The sequence below is a fragment of the Dendropsophus ebraccatus genome, chromosome 7 (assembly GCF_027789765.1).
Source record: "Dendropsophus ebraccatus isolate aDenEbr1 chromosome 7, aDenEbr1.pat, whole genome shotgun sequence".
Lineage (NCBI taxonomy): Eukaryota > Metazoa > Chordata > Amphibia > Anura > Hylidae > Dendropsophus > Dendropsophus ebraccatus.
In genome coordinates, this window is record NC_091460.1 from 143,262,689 (window position 1) to 143,279,057 (window position 16,369).

The 16,369-nt window shown below is 43.3% G+C and overlaps 1 protein-coding gene across 4 annotated transcripts in view; it reads right to left on the minus strand.

Moving 5' to 3' along the window:
• Positions 1-14,501, minus strand: part of INPP4B (inositol polyphosphate-4-phosphatase type II B) — a 394,433-nt gene extending 379,932 nt beyond the window's left edge. For 2 of the 4 annotated variants that reach the window (XM_069978642.1, XM_069978641.1), the window contains exons 1-2: positions 13,798-13,826; positions 3,802-3,846 (exon numbers count right to left, since the gene is read on the minus strand). In XM_069978642.1, coding sequence (XP_069834743.1) covers positions 3,802-3,846; positions 13,798-13,813 — 61 coding nt within the window. In that variant the 5' untranslated portion in view covers positions 13,814-13,826. Of the gene's footprint in view, positions 1-3,801; positions 3,847-13,797; positions 13,827-14,398 lie in introns of those variants that run through there. The other 2 variants (XR_011364011.1, XM_069978640.1) reach the window with 2 other exon arrangements.
• Between the last annotated feature and the right edge of the window lie 1,868 nt (positions 14,502-16,369).

Here is a 16,369-nt window from a genome sequence, read left to right on the forward strand (position 1 = left end):
CCCCCGCGGCTCTCCGCTTAAAGAATTGTCATGTCATGTTATGTAGGGCCTTGTGTCTCTGCACAAATCCTCAGAGCCTCGGCACTGTGGGGGCTTTTATTAGGCCGGCACAGAAAATGTCAGACTTAATAAATGGCCCCCAAGGATTTTTGCATAAACCACAAAACCACTTTTTTTGTAATTGTATTGTGAGACTGTAAAATTAGTTTTCTTGCCATTTGATGGTTTGTAAAATACAGTACTTTGACTGAACAATGAAAGTCACTAAAAAAAAATGTGTTTTATTCAGAAATTTCCAGTGGATATAAAGTTCAAGGTCTAAATGCCAGATTCATTGGTAGAAACTGGTGATTTTCTAGGTCTGGGCACCCGCTGAACAGGACTACAAATGTTATTTTTAACCACAAAAAGACACGGACAGTACCACATCATTATTAGAAGCTTCAGACGTAGATTCTGTCAGGCTATGTTAACAGGTCGTAAAATAAAAAAAAATACAGCCAGAATTTTGAGGTAAAAATATGTCTGTATTTTCAATATAATAATGCGCTCCATTGACATCAATGGTAAATTGGCCGGAAGTACAGTACAGTATAGAATAATGGCAGCAATTTATCATGACCATCCAAATGATTAAGGCTCACCTGTAGAGATGAGTGAACCTGGAACATGCTCAAGTCCATCCGAACCCGATCGTTCGGCATTTGATTAGCGGTGGCTGCTGAACATGGATAAAGCTCTAAGGCTATGTGGAAAACATGGATATAGTCATTGGCTGTATCCATGTTTTCCAGACAACCTTAGAGCTTTATCCAACTTCAGCAGCCCCAGCTAATCAAATGCTGAACCCTTGGGTTCGGATGAACTCAAGCATGCTCGAGGTTCCCTCATCTCTACTCACCTGCAAAAAAACAAAAGACCCTGTCTTTATCTGTTCACACATTGGTTTATTTTCACTTGAGATTAAGGCTGTATTAAGCTTTTATTTTACTGTGTGTGAACCTTGCCTTAGGGCCGTACTACACAGAGAGATAATCAGCTGAATGGGCCAATTATGACTCCATGTAATAGAAACAATGAGCAGCTGATGACAACGTTCATTGGCTGACCGCGTCTTTGGTTGTACAGCCCTTGCTTAACAATCAACAAGTCGTGTAAATGATCGCCAATCTAGCAGATCACGTTTGTTTACATTGATCGGGCCGCCATCAGCCCATCTAATAGGACCCTCACTCTAAAGGTCTAAGAAAGTGAATACATTTCAGCTGAATTTGATTGGCTAAAAGCTCATGGCTGTCATACATTTTTAGTGAAGCCAAAAATACATCAAATGCAGAAGTAATAGCTAGGGTTTAAAGAGACTCTGTACCCACAATCTGCCCCCCCCCCCCGCCCCAAACAGCTTGTGCCTTCAGATAGCTGCTTTTCATCCAAGATCTGTCCTGGGGTCCGTTTGGCAGGTGATGCAGTTATTGTCCTAAAAAACAACTTTTAAACTTGCAGTCCTGCGTCAAATTGGCGTAGCCTCAAGTTTCTATGCCCTAACCTTGTACCGCCTCTCCGTCCCTCCTCTCCACCCTCTTTACCATTAGGAAAACCTGCCTGGAACATTCCTAATGATGAAGAGGGCGGGGAGGAGGGACGGAGAGGCGGTGCAAGCCTAATGCACAGACAGAACGGACCCCAGGAAAGATTAAAAGCAGCTATACGAAGGTACAAGTGGTTTGCGGGGGTCAGAGTACAGAGTCGCTTTAGGAAGATCTATGGCATGAGCCCCAAGGCGTGCTTTGCAAGCACTTTCCTTCCACTGGGGACAGGCTGGCCCTACTCCAGTGCTTCACCCCCAGCTGGTGCAAGAGAATAGAATGTCACCATACACAGGAACAGGTCTGCGAACCGGCTTCCCTGCTGGTACATTTGCTTTAAGCATTTTTCTTCTAAAATTATTAGAAACCTTTACCAACTGTGCTAAACCTTTCTATACTACGTGCAACTTCTTTTTGTCTACAGCGTTAAAGGTGGTGGTGGGGTAAGAGATTTAGAAGACCAAAATCATCTCTCCATTACTTGGATAACTCATTGGAAGGTAATTCTTAATTTAAAGGGGCACTGTCACCATAAAAAAAACTCAGAGAGACATGTCAAAAGTTGTGATCAGTCCATGTCTGAGTGTTAAGAACCTGAGCGATGGTAAAAATGTGCCCGGAGAAGCCAGTGCAGTCCTCTCCCAGCGTCACGTGACAAGACAGCCCCATAATCTAAGTCTATGTCTTTTTCACTGACACAGATCAGAGAGAGTGGCCCGCACTGCAGCTCAGTCCTCTCCCTGCTCGTTCTATTGACCCTGACCCATAAAAACTTTAGACATGTCTCTTTTTTATGTTGACAGTTATAACTTAAAAGTATGGGGTCCAGCTGTAATCCACAGGTCAGGCGACCATGTGTATATGTAAATAGAAAAAGTCACATAACTTATTTAAAGCGTAACTGTCATTTAAATGTCATTTCTCAGAAATCAGAAAATATCAAGAAGAGATTTATTTATTTTATTAAGCAAAGAGTTTCCTTCTGTACTCAAAAAGCTGTTTTCCGACCTCCCCCCTCACTTCAGAAGAGTCCATTATGGTCTATGGAGAGGGGAGGGGCCAAGGGAGATAAGTGAGCACAGAGAAGAGAAAAGGCAGCCCAGCAAAACACTACATAATGTAATCTTCCCTCAACAACATGCCAGAAAAGCACTGACCTTTCTGACCTGTGAATCCAGCGTTTTATCTGCCCAGTCTCCAAACGGTACAGCTGATTCTCTACTCTCCCTGCTCACTCATCCCCCTCCATAGGTTATAATGGGACTCAGCAAACCTGTCTTCACTTTGTTCCTCTGTAATGTAGATAGCATTGCTTGATAATGCACAGATAAGAAGGGATGGGGTGGGGGCGGGGGGAGCTGGGAAACAGCTTTTTGAGTACAAAAAAAAGGGTTATTGCCTAAAAAAAAACTATTACAGAGTTTCTTAAAATCACTTGTACTATTAATTTCTGCATTAAAAAAAAAAAAAAATGACAGTTACACTGTAAGTCTTCTTAAGTACGGGATTATGAGCCATGAAGACTTACTACCTGTTACTAGACAAATCTTTGAGGTTTAGAAAATTAATTAAATGCCCTAAAAATTTTCTAGCCGCTGAACAACATTGGTGCTGTAAGAGAGACCTCTGTATGTTTAAGTGTGTGCCCCTTTTGGCTAAATAACTAAGCATGTGATGGACTTCATATACTGTATCCGCTTCTCTGTAACCTATTTTTCACACAACATCGGCATATTAGACGGCTTCCATAGTTGGCTTTTTGGAAACTCTAGCTTAGCTTCACTGTAAAAAACCATGAATAAATTACGATGTTCTCCTTTAAATCGAATTTATATAATGTTTAACAAAACCATAATAAATAAAAAAATGTGTGTTAATTTTCTTCCAATCGTAACATTTAGCAAAATAACACTTACGGCTAGACTCGGCACCATACTGCAGATCGGGTTTTTATGCTAACAGAATAGGAAGGTTAACTAAGGAAAAGTTCAAAAACTACACAGTGCAGAACAATCATAAAGCAATGCATAGAAATGCCGGTCTTTAACTTTGTGACCCCAATTATGTAGTAAAGAACATTACATAGCGCCCTGAGCAGACAACACAAACAAATTCTTTTTAGTAATAGAAATGCACTAAGGTGCCATACAGTATTTAAATGCAGACACATTGTTGCATTGATGCACAATAATAGTCAAAAGGAACATTTTCTTACCAAGAGCAAACTCGAGTTTCGGGTCGGCTAAAGTTCTCTGAATCCCTGTAGACAAAGAAACATGATAAATAGTCATTAAAAATAAAGATTTCACTAAACAACATTTCATAATTTTCTGACATATTATTATGTCTTTGACTTATTATTAGGTTATTTTCTGTCCATCCAGGTTCGGGAGAAGGACTTCTATGTGTTCTGCTGAAAGGTTACGATGGTGGATTCTGGTCACCTCTAACAGTGTGTTGGTAACCACATAACATGTCCCATAAGTATGCACACCTATAGAGAGACACAGGCGTTTTATGGAATTATTTTATATAATTTTCTCTGGCAGAATAGCCTCCCGAAGTGTTCTTAAAGTGTCACTTTTTTGATGTGTCATAGAGACATGTAAAAAGTTTTAATCGCTCAGACCTGTACTTATCGGGAGATAGAGCAGGGAGAAGATGGTGACAGTGACACTTTAAAAAGTAATTAAGTAGGGTGCCTTCCCCTCTATGAGCCGCTCAGCCCTTAAAAGAGTTGAATAGGACCAGAATTTACTTCCAAACACAGCGTCACACCTGTAAATAGGTTGGGAACAAAGAAAAGTGCCAAACCTGTCCATGGGCTGGGTGTGAAATTGCAGCACAGCACCATTCACTTCCATGGAATTGGGCTGCAATAACATACATATCGTGTGAACAGGTATATTTTTCCAGAACACCCTGAGTGAAAATGCCCTTAGGCCTCCTTTAGGCTTTCCTTTACAAATCTCTTGACTGAATTTGATCGCTTGTCTTTTATCAATGCTATGTAACCATTTCTTATTTAAAAAGCCTTTTTACATTTTTTTTTTCTCTTTAGTGTTGCAATTCTAGGATATCTATTGCGAAAAAGGGGTGCGTTCAGACTTCAAGCAGCTGTATCCTCCTCTAGCAAATTAACCTTGTACAAGCAGATATTTTGTCCTCTAGCAGATTAACAATTTACAATCAGCTGTAGCCTCATTAGATAGCTGATAAATAATATTCTGTAGGATGTCAAGTTTAAGTTGTTAGTGGGTAGTGAGGAAACTTTTCTCCTGATTTGCATTTCATTGATTCGCTGCCTATTGAGATCCGCTAGTAAATTAAAGTTAGCAGTAGTATTGAGTGGACCTGTAAAACTGTTCAGGTTCGGCAACGTTCTCTGAACCTAAACTATCTGCATTTGATTGCCTGTTGGAAAAAATTGCTGAACCCAAAAAGTTTCACAGGTTTGTGATTTGCTTTTGATGACTGCGAAAAATAGGTAAATCTATTCTCCTGTTGTATTTTTTAGTCCAGCGACTGTGCCTACTTTTGTTGAACCTATTTCTAAGTTGATTTTTTTTTTTATGCGTTTATGCGTTACATGAATGAACCCTATTAGAGGAATTTACAGATGCTCAGGACTTTCCACGACAACCCAAACTTTTACACAAACACAGAAGATTGGGAACCTGAAGCATGATAGGTATGCTTTAACATTGTGTTTACTTTTCTAGTTTGGAAATTCCTAAAGTCTATTGCACAATTCAGAACTTTGGCTTGATTCACACATGTCCAGACTTTTCCATTGTTCTACTCTTTTTTTAGAGGGGGGGGAGATCATCAGTCGATCCATTGCACTCTAGACACAAACATCATATAGACCCAACTTGCTTTAATGGATTCTGCCATTTTACCAAACAAAACAGCACAGCATGCTGCACAATTTTGTCTAGAATTTTTGAAAGAACCTACAACAGCCCCAAATACCTTGAAAGTTAACTTGGCTTCATGTGTTGTTGTTTATAACACTATAAGCTTCTGACATTACAATCATCAACAAACAAAAAGATACCACCCAACACTGGTATAAGCTTTGCGTTTTGGAACTTTCTATAGAATTCATTGACAATCTTTTTACCGGGCCGGCAAACACGTATTTAAGAGCAGGAAACAAAGCCTTAAATAAAGCATCATCCATGCCAAATGCAATTATAAAGTAACAAAACAAGGAAATCGGGATTGTGCAGGCATGTAACTTAGAAAGCAAAAGTAATGCAGAGCAATACAGAGAGTAGAGGCAGAAAGGAGGGGAGGGGGAATTTATATATATAATGATTTGTATGTGAAATAACATTGTTCTTCCTTCACACTTTGCTTTCGTCCCAGATTCCTCCTTTTGCAGCAATTCCAGCATTGCACACCTTTGGCATTCTAGCTATTAATCTGTTGGGGTAAGCTGGAGAAATTGCCCCCCACGCTTCTAGAAGCAGCTGCCACAAGTTGGATTGGTTGGATGGGCACTTCTGGCGTACCATACGGTCCAGCTGCTCCCACAACAGCTCAATGGGGTGGTGATCTGGTGACTGCGCTGGCCCCTCCATTACCTATGATAGAATACCAGCTGCTGCTTCTGCTGTAAATAGTTCTTGCACAATTTGGGGGGGGGGTGTTTAGGGTCATTGTCCTGTTGTAGGGTGAAATTGGCTCCAACCAAGCGCTGCCCACTGGGTATGGCATGGCGGTGCAGAGTGATAGCCTTCCTTATTCACAATCCCTTTTACCCTGTACAAATCTCCCACCTTACCAGCACCAAAGCAACCCCAGACCATCACATTACCTCCACCATGCTAACAGATGGCGTCAGGAATTCTTCCAGCATCTTTTCATTTCTTCTGCGTCTCACAAACGTTCTTCTTTGTGATCCAAACACCTCACACTTGGATTCATCCGTCCACAACACTTTATTCCAGTCTTCTTCTGTCCAATGTCTGTGTTCTTTTGCCCATCTTAATCTTTTTCTTTTATTGGCCAGTTTCAAATATGGCTTTTTCTTTGCCACTCTGCCCTGAAGCCCAAAATCCTGCAGCCGCCTCTTCACTGTAGATGCTGACACTGGTGTTTTGCGGGTACTATGTAATGAAGATGCCAGTTGGGGACCTGTGAGGCGTCTGTTTCTCAAACTAGAGACTCTAATGTGCTTATCTTCTTGCTTAGTTGTGCAACACGGCCTCCCACTTCTTTTTCTACTCTGGTTAGAGCCTGTTTGTGCTGTCCTCTGAAGGGAGTAGTACACACCGTTGTAGGAAATCTTCAATTTCTTAGCAATTTCTCGCATGGAATAGCCTTCATTTCTAAGAACAAGAATAGACTGTCGAGTTTCAGATGAAAGTTCTTTTTTTCTGTCCATTTTGAGCGTTTAATTGACCCCACAAATGTGATGCTCCAGAAACACAATCTGCTCAAAGGAAGGTCAGTTTTGTAGCTTCTGTAACGAGCTAGACTGTTTTCAGATGTGTGAATATGATTGCACAAGGGTTTTCTAATCATCAATTATCCTTCTGAGCCAATGAGCAAACACATTGTACCATTAGAACACTGGACTGATAGTTGCTGGAAATGGGCCTCTATACACCTATGTAGATATTGCACCAAAAACCAGACATTTGCAGCTAGAATAGTCATTTACCACATTAGCAATGTATAGAGTGTATTTCTTTAAAGTTAGGACTAGTTTAAAGTTATCTTCATTGAAAAGTACAGTGCTTTTCCTTAAAAAATAAGGACATTTCAATGTGACCCCAAACTTTTGAATGGTATATATACACATACATATACAAAGTATTTTGCAACCAAAACCAGGTGTGGAGTGAAAGCACAGAAGGGCTATGTTCACACACTGAAATTAAGTGGATGGCCGTCATTTAGTGGCAAATAATTACAATTATACAACGGCCATTGTTTTGAAATAACGGCTATAATTTGCCATGAAACGACGGCCATTCACTCAATTTCAACAGTGTGTGAACATAGCCTTTCTGTGTTTTCAATCCACTCCTGGTTTTGGTTGCAAAATACTGAGCAAAAATGCAGCGTGGGAACCTAGCCAGAAAGTTCAACCTGTATAACAGGGAGCATAGCATGAAAAGAAGGGAGACAGGGGGCGCTTCCTCGTGTAGTGAAGAATGACCAGGTGGATGGACAAAAGATCTAACAGGGATCCACTCACCTGGGTAGGTTGTGCGAAAATTAGGCACAACTCTAAATGCAGCATGTAAGGGTGTACTCCGCAGCTGTACTGGGGGACATCACCACCGACGGTGGGAACGACAAATGTAGATATGTAGTCAACCGACTACAGGACCAAAGACCAAATCCACACCAGAATACGAAGAGCGCTGGAGTATACGCAATTTGCACACACCGGTGCAACCAGAAGTATCCAAAAGTAGATGGCGTAGTAAATCAATGTTCCTTTATTGCAACGCGTTTCGGCCCTATATTATCTAACATGGGCCTTTATCAAGCATCAATAAAGGCCCATAAAGGCCCTTGATAAAGGCCCATGTTAGATAATATAGGGCCGAAACGCGTTGCAATAAAGGAACATTGATTTACTACGCCATCTACTTTTGGATACTTCTGGTTGCACCGGTGTGTGCAAATTGCGTATACTCCAGCGCTCTTCGTATTCTGGTGTGGATTTGGTCTTTGGTCCTGTAGTCGGTTGACTACATATCTACAGGGAGCATAGCAGCAACACCGCAGTATAATTTGCTCACATAATACTCTACATGTGTCATCCTATTCTGTATCTTTTCCAGGAGACATTCTTTCTAAGCAACTGCTGAAGTAGTATAGTACAAGCCTTTCTATGCATTGTTCATTTGAAGGATGAGTAATACAGATTCTCATCATCTGCCCTTCAGCAGAGAATACATTCAAGTGCGCTTTTTACTTTTTAACAAAGTGGAGGTATGATTTGTATAGTATGCATTAAACCTCTCGTGTCTTCCACCCATACTCACATTCTAAATACTCTTCCCATTTATGTTTCTACAATAATGGTGGATAGTGACAGACCAGATACATGTATACCTATAATCTTGTATTTTTCTATAATTCCTAAATCAGTAGGTGGCAGCAGCCCGGAGTTATACACTCTCTTTCCAGGATTCACACGTGACTCTTCTGTGGTTCTATTCCAGGACTCAGATTATATAGAATGAGGACAGTTTATGATTTACGAAAGAAGGAAAAGGACTGTGACGCCAACGATCATCATGATGGACTCTAATAAATATATATATATATATATATATATATATATATATATATATATATATATATATATATATACACACACAGCCTTGAGCTACATGGCAACAGGTCACTAGAGATGATGGAACAGCGCTGATGTTCAGGTTCGTACGAACTCGAACCATCGGTATTTGACTCCCGCAGTTTTCCCGTTCCGTGGGGAAGGTGGAGACAGCCCGAGTCCCACCTGGAAAACAGGAATACAGCCTATAGCCCAGGTTGTATTGCTGTTTTCCAGACGGGACTCGGGCTGTCTCCACCTTCCCCATGGAACGGGAAAACTGCGGTAGTCAAATACCAATGGTTCGAGCTCGTACGAACCTGAACATCAGCGCTGTTCCATCATCTCTACAGGTTACATGACCTGCAATAGCACCTAAGGCTGGGTTCATACTGTGTTTTTGCAGTCTGTTTTGCAAACAAACAAAAAAAAGCTGATAAAAAAAACTGATGTTTTTGTTTGCATCCGTTTTGATCAGTTTTGCCCACTTCCATTTTAAAAAAACAGATCAAAACGCATCTGTTTTTTAGTGTACACAAAAACATGGTTGACCACATATTTGTGTGCACAAAAAAAAAAAAAAATTGCTTTGATCCATTTTTTATATAATGGAAGTCAATGGGAAAATTGATCAAAATGGATGCACATAAATGCATCCGTTCTTTCATCCGTTTTCCATCAGTTTTTTGCATATTATGTATTTTAAAAAATTGACTCCAAAACGCAGCCTGAACCCAGCCGAAGGGTATGCACAGAGTACGGAATTCCCACGGATAACATCCTGTGGATTCCGCCGCTAACCCCCCACTTGACTCTAACATAGAAACCCAGAAGATTGTCGGAAGAAAAAAACCACTGGTCTGCCCTCTAGTATTTCCCTTCTCTCCGCCAATCATATAGATTCCATTCTATGCTCAGGCGGATTCCATCAGTGCTTTGGACAGACGCCAGAACCCTCCTGAGCAGTGGCGTAACTACCAGGGTCGCAGCAGTCGCCGCTGCGACCCGGCCCGCCACAAGGGGGGGCCCGCGGGGCCCGCTGGGCCCCTGAGGCCCCCCCTCATTAATCACTCTTGTGACCGCAAGCATTGTGTTGCTTGCGGTCACAAGAGGCCGCCTCCGTCTGCCCCGGATCATGCGCTGCTGCCGGGGGTGTTGCGTCCTATCCCCGGCAGCGCGCGCATCATAGAGTTCACTGCTCCGGCACAGGGAGCGCACATAGAGACGCTCCCTGTGCTGGAGGTCCCAGCACAGGGAACTCTATGATGCGTGCGCTGCCGGGGATAGGACGCGACACCCCCGGCAGCAGCGCATGATCCGGGGCAGACGGAGGCTGAAGAAGAAGAGGATTACCGGGGGAGCGCGTTGTTAGGTGAGTTGTGTGTGTTTTTTTTATTTATTTTTATTTGTTTTAATAAAGGAAAGAGGGGGCTATCTATAGGAGGAAAGGGGCCATTTATAAAGGAGGGGGGAGAGGTGGCCATCTATAAAGGTGGGCAAGAGAGGGGGACTATCTATAAGGGGGGGGAAGAGGGGGGCCATCTATAAGGGGAGGGAGAGGGGGACCATCTATAAGGGGAGGGAGAGGGGGACCATCTATAAGGGAGGGGGACCATCTATAAGGGGGGGGAGAGAGGACCATCTATAAGGGGGGGGGGAGAGGGGACCATCTATATAAGGAGAGGGGAGAGTGGGCCATCTATTAGGGGGGGGGGGAAGAGGACATCTATAGCAGAGGGGGCCATCTATAAGGGGAGGAAGGGGCCATCTATAGGAGAGGGGGCCATCTATAGGAGGGTGGGAGAGGGGGCCATCTATAAGGGGGCAATATATAAGGGGGGGGGAGGGGCCATCTATAAGGGGGGGCATCTATAAGGGGGGCAACATAGGGGGAGAGGGGGCTTTCTATAAGAGGGGATATACAGAGGGGGCATCTATAAGGAGGCTACATAGTAGGAGGCATATACTATAAGGGGGGATACACAAAGGAGGCATCTATAAGGAGGCTACATAGTAGGAGGCATATACTAAAAGGGGGGAAACACAGAGTGGGGACCATCTATAAGGAGGCTACATATAGGGCATACACTATAAGGAGGTCACATAGTGTCAGGGTTACCCACTAAATGAGGCCAATACAAATGTGCAGTTTGTAGAGAGATTACGATGGTGTCAGAGTGAGGAGTCTAATATGTCTGTCTGGCAGATTCTGTGGATTTGTGGCTCGGAGAAGTTCTCATAATGGCCAAGAGCAGATGGAGAAGAAGATGAAGAGGGAAGAACTCCGATCAGAGAAGACGTCCCCTGTGAGTCACCTGATGTAACTGCACTGTAATATATATGGTGTCTAGAGCCTGTGTGGAGCTGCGTCCACCTCTATATGACTGGATGCGGTGATACGTGTACAGTGGATGTTATTCAGTAGCAGCGGTGGTGTTAGTAGGTGGTGGTGTTAGTAGCAGCGTTGGTGTTAGTCAGTATGTGGTGGTGTTAGTCAGTAGCAGTGGTGGTGTTAGTCAGTATGTGGTGGAATTATTTGTTACTTGCTATCTGGTACTATGTTTTATTGGTCTTAGTATACAGGATTTGGTTAGTAACAATATGGCGGTAATATGTGTGGTGATAATATTTTCTCTTCCTATCTTAAGATCGTTATTCGTAATATCTGTCTTGGTGTATATATATATATATATATATATATATATATATATATATATAAATATTATACACATATACCAATAGCATCACTTGGTCGAGGAAGGGGGGGGCCCAAGTTGACCTCTCGCACCAGGGCCCAGGAGTCATTAGCTACACCCCTGCTCCTGAGCATAGAATGGAGTCTATGGGACCGGCGGAGAGTCAAGCGGGGCTAGCGGCGGAATCCGCAGGATGTTATCCATGAGAATTCCGTAGTGTGCACATACCCTAAGTCATGCAACCAAGTTGTTTGTGCGACTTGCAAGTGTGATACGGTTGTTAAAAAAGAAAAAATAGCAAGAGGAGACGCAGAGAAATTGCAAGCAGGTTGCATTCATTTGCAACTTGCATGGAAGTCAATGGTGGAGATGATGTGCAACTTGTGACCAAAAATCCAATTTTTTTTTTTGCAACTGACATCTGGCAAAGTGACACTATTCACTAATATAATGTGCAACCCTGCAGTGTGACACGTCCCACCCAAAGCTGCCATGTAGCCCCAAGTATATGTGCTGTATGATCACTGCTAAAGAAGCGAAGCCAGGGTCTAAGTGGTCTTCTTCTGGTATGAATGTGCTCCGTAGTAGGTTCAAAGTGAATCCTAAGGAGTTGGAATCTTTTCCCTTTACATTTCCCTTGATCAGACTGTGGGCATTTACAGAACACTACATTAAACATCTTCTGCGTAAATCTGGTACTTTCCGCAGCTGACAAGATCTGTAGGCTTCAAGGGAAAGGAACTGCTTACAAATGCATGTTACAAAGAGGTAAAAATGTTACTGAACAGAGCTGCAAAATACCCCCCAGCACCGCTCTCTCATTCCAGATGGCAATCACACAAAAACTCCAGACACGTTGCATGTGATATATATTGGATACAATAGTGTTGGACCCTGTAGCTTGATGCCTGTCTCCTGCTGCCAAACTGTGTTGCTATGGACACGGAATAAGACGGGACTAAGACCGAATTAAAACAAAATGTGCAAGGCAAAGATACACCAGACACATTGAAAATATAATTACCGTCATTTAGTCACACATATGGCAGTGGGAAATAAACCGGGATAATGTAAATATCCGGAAAGCCCGGTCATTGCAGAGCTGCCAGACTAGGGGGAAAAAAGGGAAATCTGTAACATTGTTTCTACTGATTAGTAACGGTTCGGCTTAGTAGGCAAAGGGTTAAAATTCCTAATCAGGTTAGAAAAAGCCATAGGAATCAACTTTGCTCAGTGCTGTAAAGAAACGAGATGTTCAGAACGTCTGGAAAAGCTCTGGACTGGAGAAGCTGCATTATGCTGAGCATCCGGAATGTGCTAAGGCTTTATTGGATTACTACCTACACTATCCCTCAGATGATGGAAGAGCTTCCTGTAAATTCCTACATGACAAGCTCATTCAGTCCAATAGGTTGCCATTCATTCTGACAATATTGGAGCAATCGTTGCAAAAAGGAAAGCCGCACGCTGACATATACGGATGCGGCAGAGGGGGAATTTCTCCTATAATATAATATAGTGCATGCTGTCCTGTGTAAAAACCACTGACTAAACACATTGACTTAAAATATGATTTATGCCCCTAGTTATCATATGAATGCTAGGAATCTTAAGCTGTGTTACTACTCAATATTATATAGCAGGGGGAGGGAACCTTGGCTCACCAGTTGGTGCAAAACTACAACTCCCATCGTGCCTGGACAGCCAAAGCGAAGCTTTGGCTGTCCAGGCATAATGGGAGTTGTAGTTTTGCAACAGCTGGAGAGCCAAAGTTCCTTACCTCTGGTATATACCTATTATACTCTGACAAAAGCGGATTTTTTTCATGTATCTTGGTAAGCCAGATAATATATTATAGCAGTAGTTAAATAACATGTTACTAATGGAGATTGTATCCTTAGAGGTCAGTGATATACTGTATACTATAGAGTGACACAACCGCCAAGTAAACATCATTTAATGCCCCAAAACTACTATGAATCTCTCAAAAGTAAATAAAATTTAAAAAGTACATAAATAAGTTATATAACAGTAAATAAAGCAATTTAATAAAACAAATAAACTAAATAAATAAGTTTAAAAAGTAAAGAAATACGTCCTATAATAGTAAATAATGAAGCCAAAGCCAGAACACTATACTACACAGACTATAAACACTACACAGACTATAAACAGGGAACAGATCATAAAGACGAGACTGAGATTTCACCTCTTTTCCCATCCATTCTTGGCTTTGGCTTCAAAAATCTGTCAGATGAATCTGTCTGTGTAAAGCAATTTAATAATAATGATAATGTTATAAACCACAACATATACATACACTATAGCATGAAAAGGTCTATAAAATCTCTACATCTACTTTATAAGCAAATGTCAACCCCTCGACCCTTTCCATCTGTATTTCAATCATTCAAAACTTCAACAATTCATAGAATCCAATATCTCCAAATAAATAAAACCAAATACACTATCCAGCCCTAAATAAAAAAAAATTAAAAAAAAAAAAAAAAAAAAGCAATGGGAAAATAAAAGGGGGGGGGGGGGGGGGGGGGGGGGGACCCAAAGTTGTGTCCTCAGTCCCAGGTGAAGCAGATAACCTGTGTGTTAGAGACAATATAGTCACTCCTTATCCCTCCAGCTATGTTGGACATGTGGTGCAGTGGGTCCTCAAACATAAAATTATAATATTACTGTGTGCAGTCAGGCCAGCCCTTGCAATCCACTGCACCGCCAGTCAGTTTGGAAAGGGTTAAGCATGTAGTTTGCACAATACATATGAATAATAGGATGCAAGGAGCTGCTGCACTTACTTGTACATTGTGCTACAGCAGCAGCAGCATTATTCTCCCCTTCAGCAAGAGAAATCAGATCCTGGGCTGCATCCTCACAAGTCCTCTCCTCCTGGATCTCCATGATCAGCTTTGCTGAAGGTATCAATGCTCCTGGGTTAGTTTGCAGCTGCAAGATTAGCAGTTCACCTTGGCTATGGCTTCAAGAAAAAAAAAAGAAAAAAAAAAAAGGAGGAAAAGAAAAAAAAAAAAGCTGCTTCTCTCCACTGTGCAGGATGTCTTCTTCAGCCACCTAGACAGGAGAGGGGCAGGTAGCAGATAGCAGCAGCAGCACAAGTGATGTGGTGCCTAATCCAGACCATTCTCCATGGATCTTCCCTGTCACTGGAGCAGCTCACACCTAACACACCTCTCCACAATCAATCCCCTGTTGCTTCTTGTTCAGCTCCTGCACAGTCCAGGCTTCCACAGCAATTAATGCATTGGAAAACTAGGTGGCAGAATTATCCAACCTTCCCTTCTCTATAGACTGCTGCTCAGCTGCTGGAGCTGCAAACTTTAACAAGAATCCAATAGATTAGCTGCAGCAGAGGGAGCTCAGGGAGGGAGGGAGTGAGGTGAAGGTGTCCATCATCTCCTCTATTAGCCCTGTCCTTTATGGTAAGCTTCCCATCTATCCATGTCACAAGGTGGGGGGATCATTCAGGATGACACAGCAGCTCAGGCAGGCAACAGGTTGTAATGTGGGAGCTGCCAGCCTCATTGCTTCCCATGGTGTCTGAGAAGAGTCATCACTGTATCAGGAGTGACCTTCTGGGGAGAGATTCCAGGGCTGGTCAGGAAATGGAGAAGATTGCTTTTCCATTTAAGTTAATGAGTCATATTTATACCAGACATCTCTTAAGAAGGACAGGAGTAAGAGAACTGACTGCCCCTCCAAGACTGGGAAATGCAAGCCCCTGCCTCTTCTGCCATGTGAATCCCCCCTGCCTCTTCTGCCATGTGAATCCCCCCCTGCCTCTTCTGCCATGTGAATCCCCCCCTGCCTCTTCTGCCATGTGAATCCCCCCTGCCTCTTCTGCCATGTGAATCCCCCCCTGCCTCTTCTGCCATGTGAATCCCCCCTGCCTCTTCTGCCATGAGAATCCCCCCTGCCTCTTCTGCCATGTGAATCCCCCCCTGCCTCTTCTGCCATGTGAATCCCCCCCTGCCTCTTCTGCCATTTGAATCCCCCCCCTGCCTCTTCTGCCATGTGAATCCCCCCCTGCCTCTTCTGCCATCTGAATCCCCCCCTGCCTCTTCTGCCATGTGAATCCCCCCTGCCTCTTCTGCCATGAGAATCCCCCCTGCCTCTTCTGCCATGTGAATCCCCCCTGCCTCTTCTGCCATGTGAATCCCCCCCTGCCTCTTCTGCCATGAGAATCCCCCCCTGCCTCTTCTGCCATGTGAATCCCCCCTGCCTCTTCTGCCATGTGAATCCCCCCCTGCCTCTTCTGCCATGTGAATCCCCCCCTGCCTCTTCTGCCATGTGAATCCCCCCCTGCCTCTTCTGCCATGAGAATCCCCCCTGCCTCTTCTGCCATGTGAATCCCCCCCTGCCTCTTCTTTTTTTTTAATAAATTCTTTATTAAACGACCAACAATGGCAGGTCAGTGAGAGGGACGCAGCCCCGCAAGTAAAGGAAGCATGCAATGAGAGTAAATCGGAAACTGTACAGCGTGAAAACTGTGGCCAATATTATCAAAACGAGGTGCAATGGTGGCGTGCCGCACAGTTGTCTGTATAATGCAAAGAAACCGGGGTGTCCCGTCACCGACCCCCAAACCCACATTTTCACATTTTCCAAGAGAGAAGGGAAGTACAGAGATAGGGAGGAAGGGTGGAGTGGATCCACTCCGGAGCCCGAAGGCTCTAAGAAAAAGGGGCAAGGGTAATGGGAGGGGAGGGGAGGGGAGGGGAGGGGAGGGGGGGGGGGGCAGGGTACATAGGGGT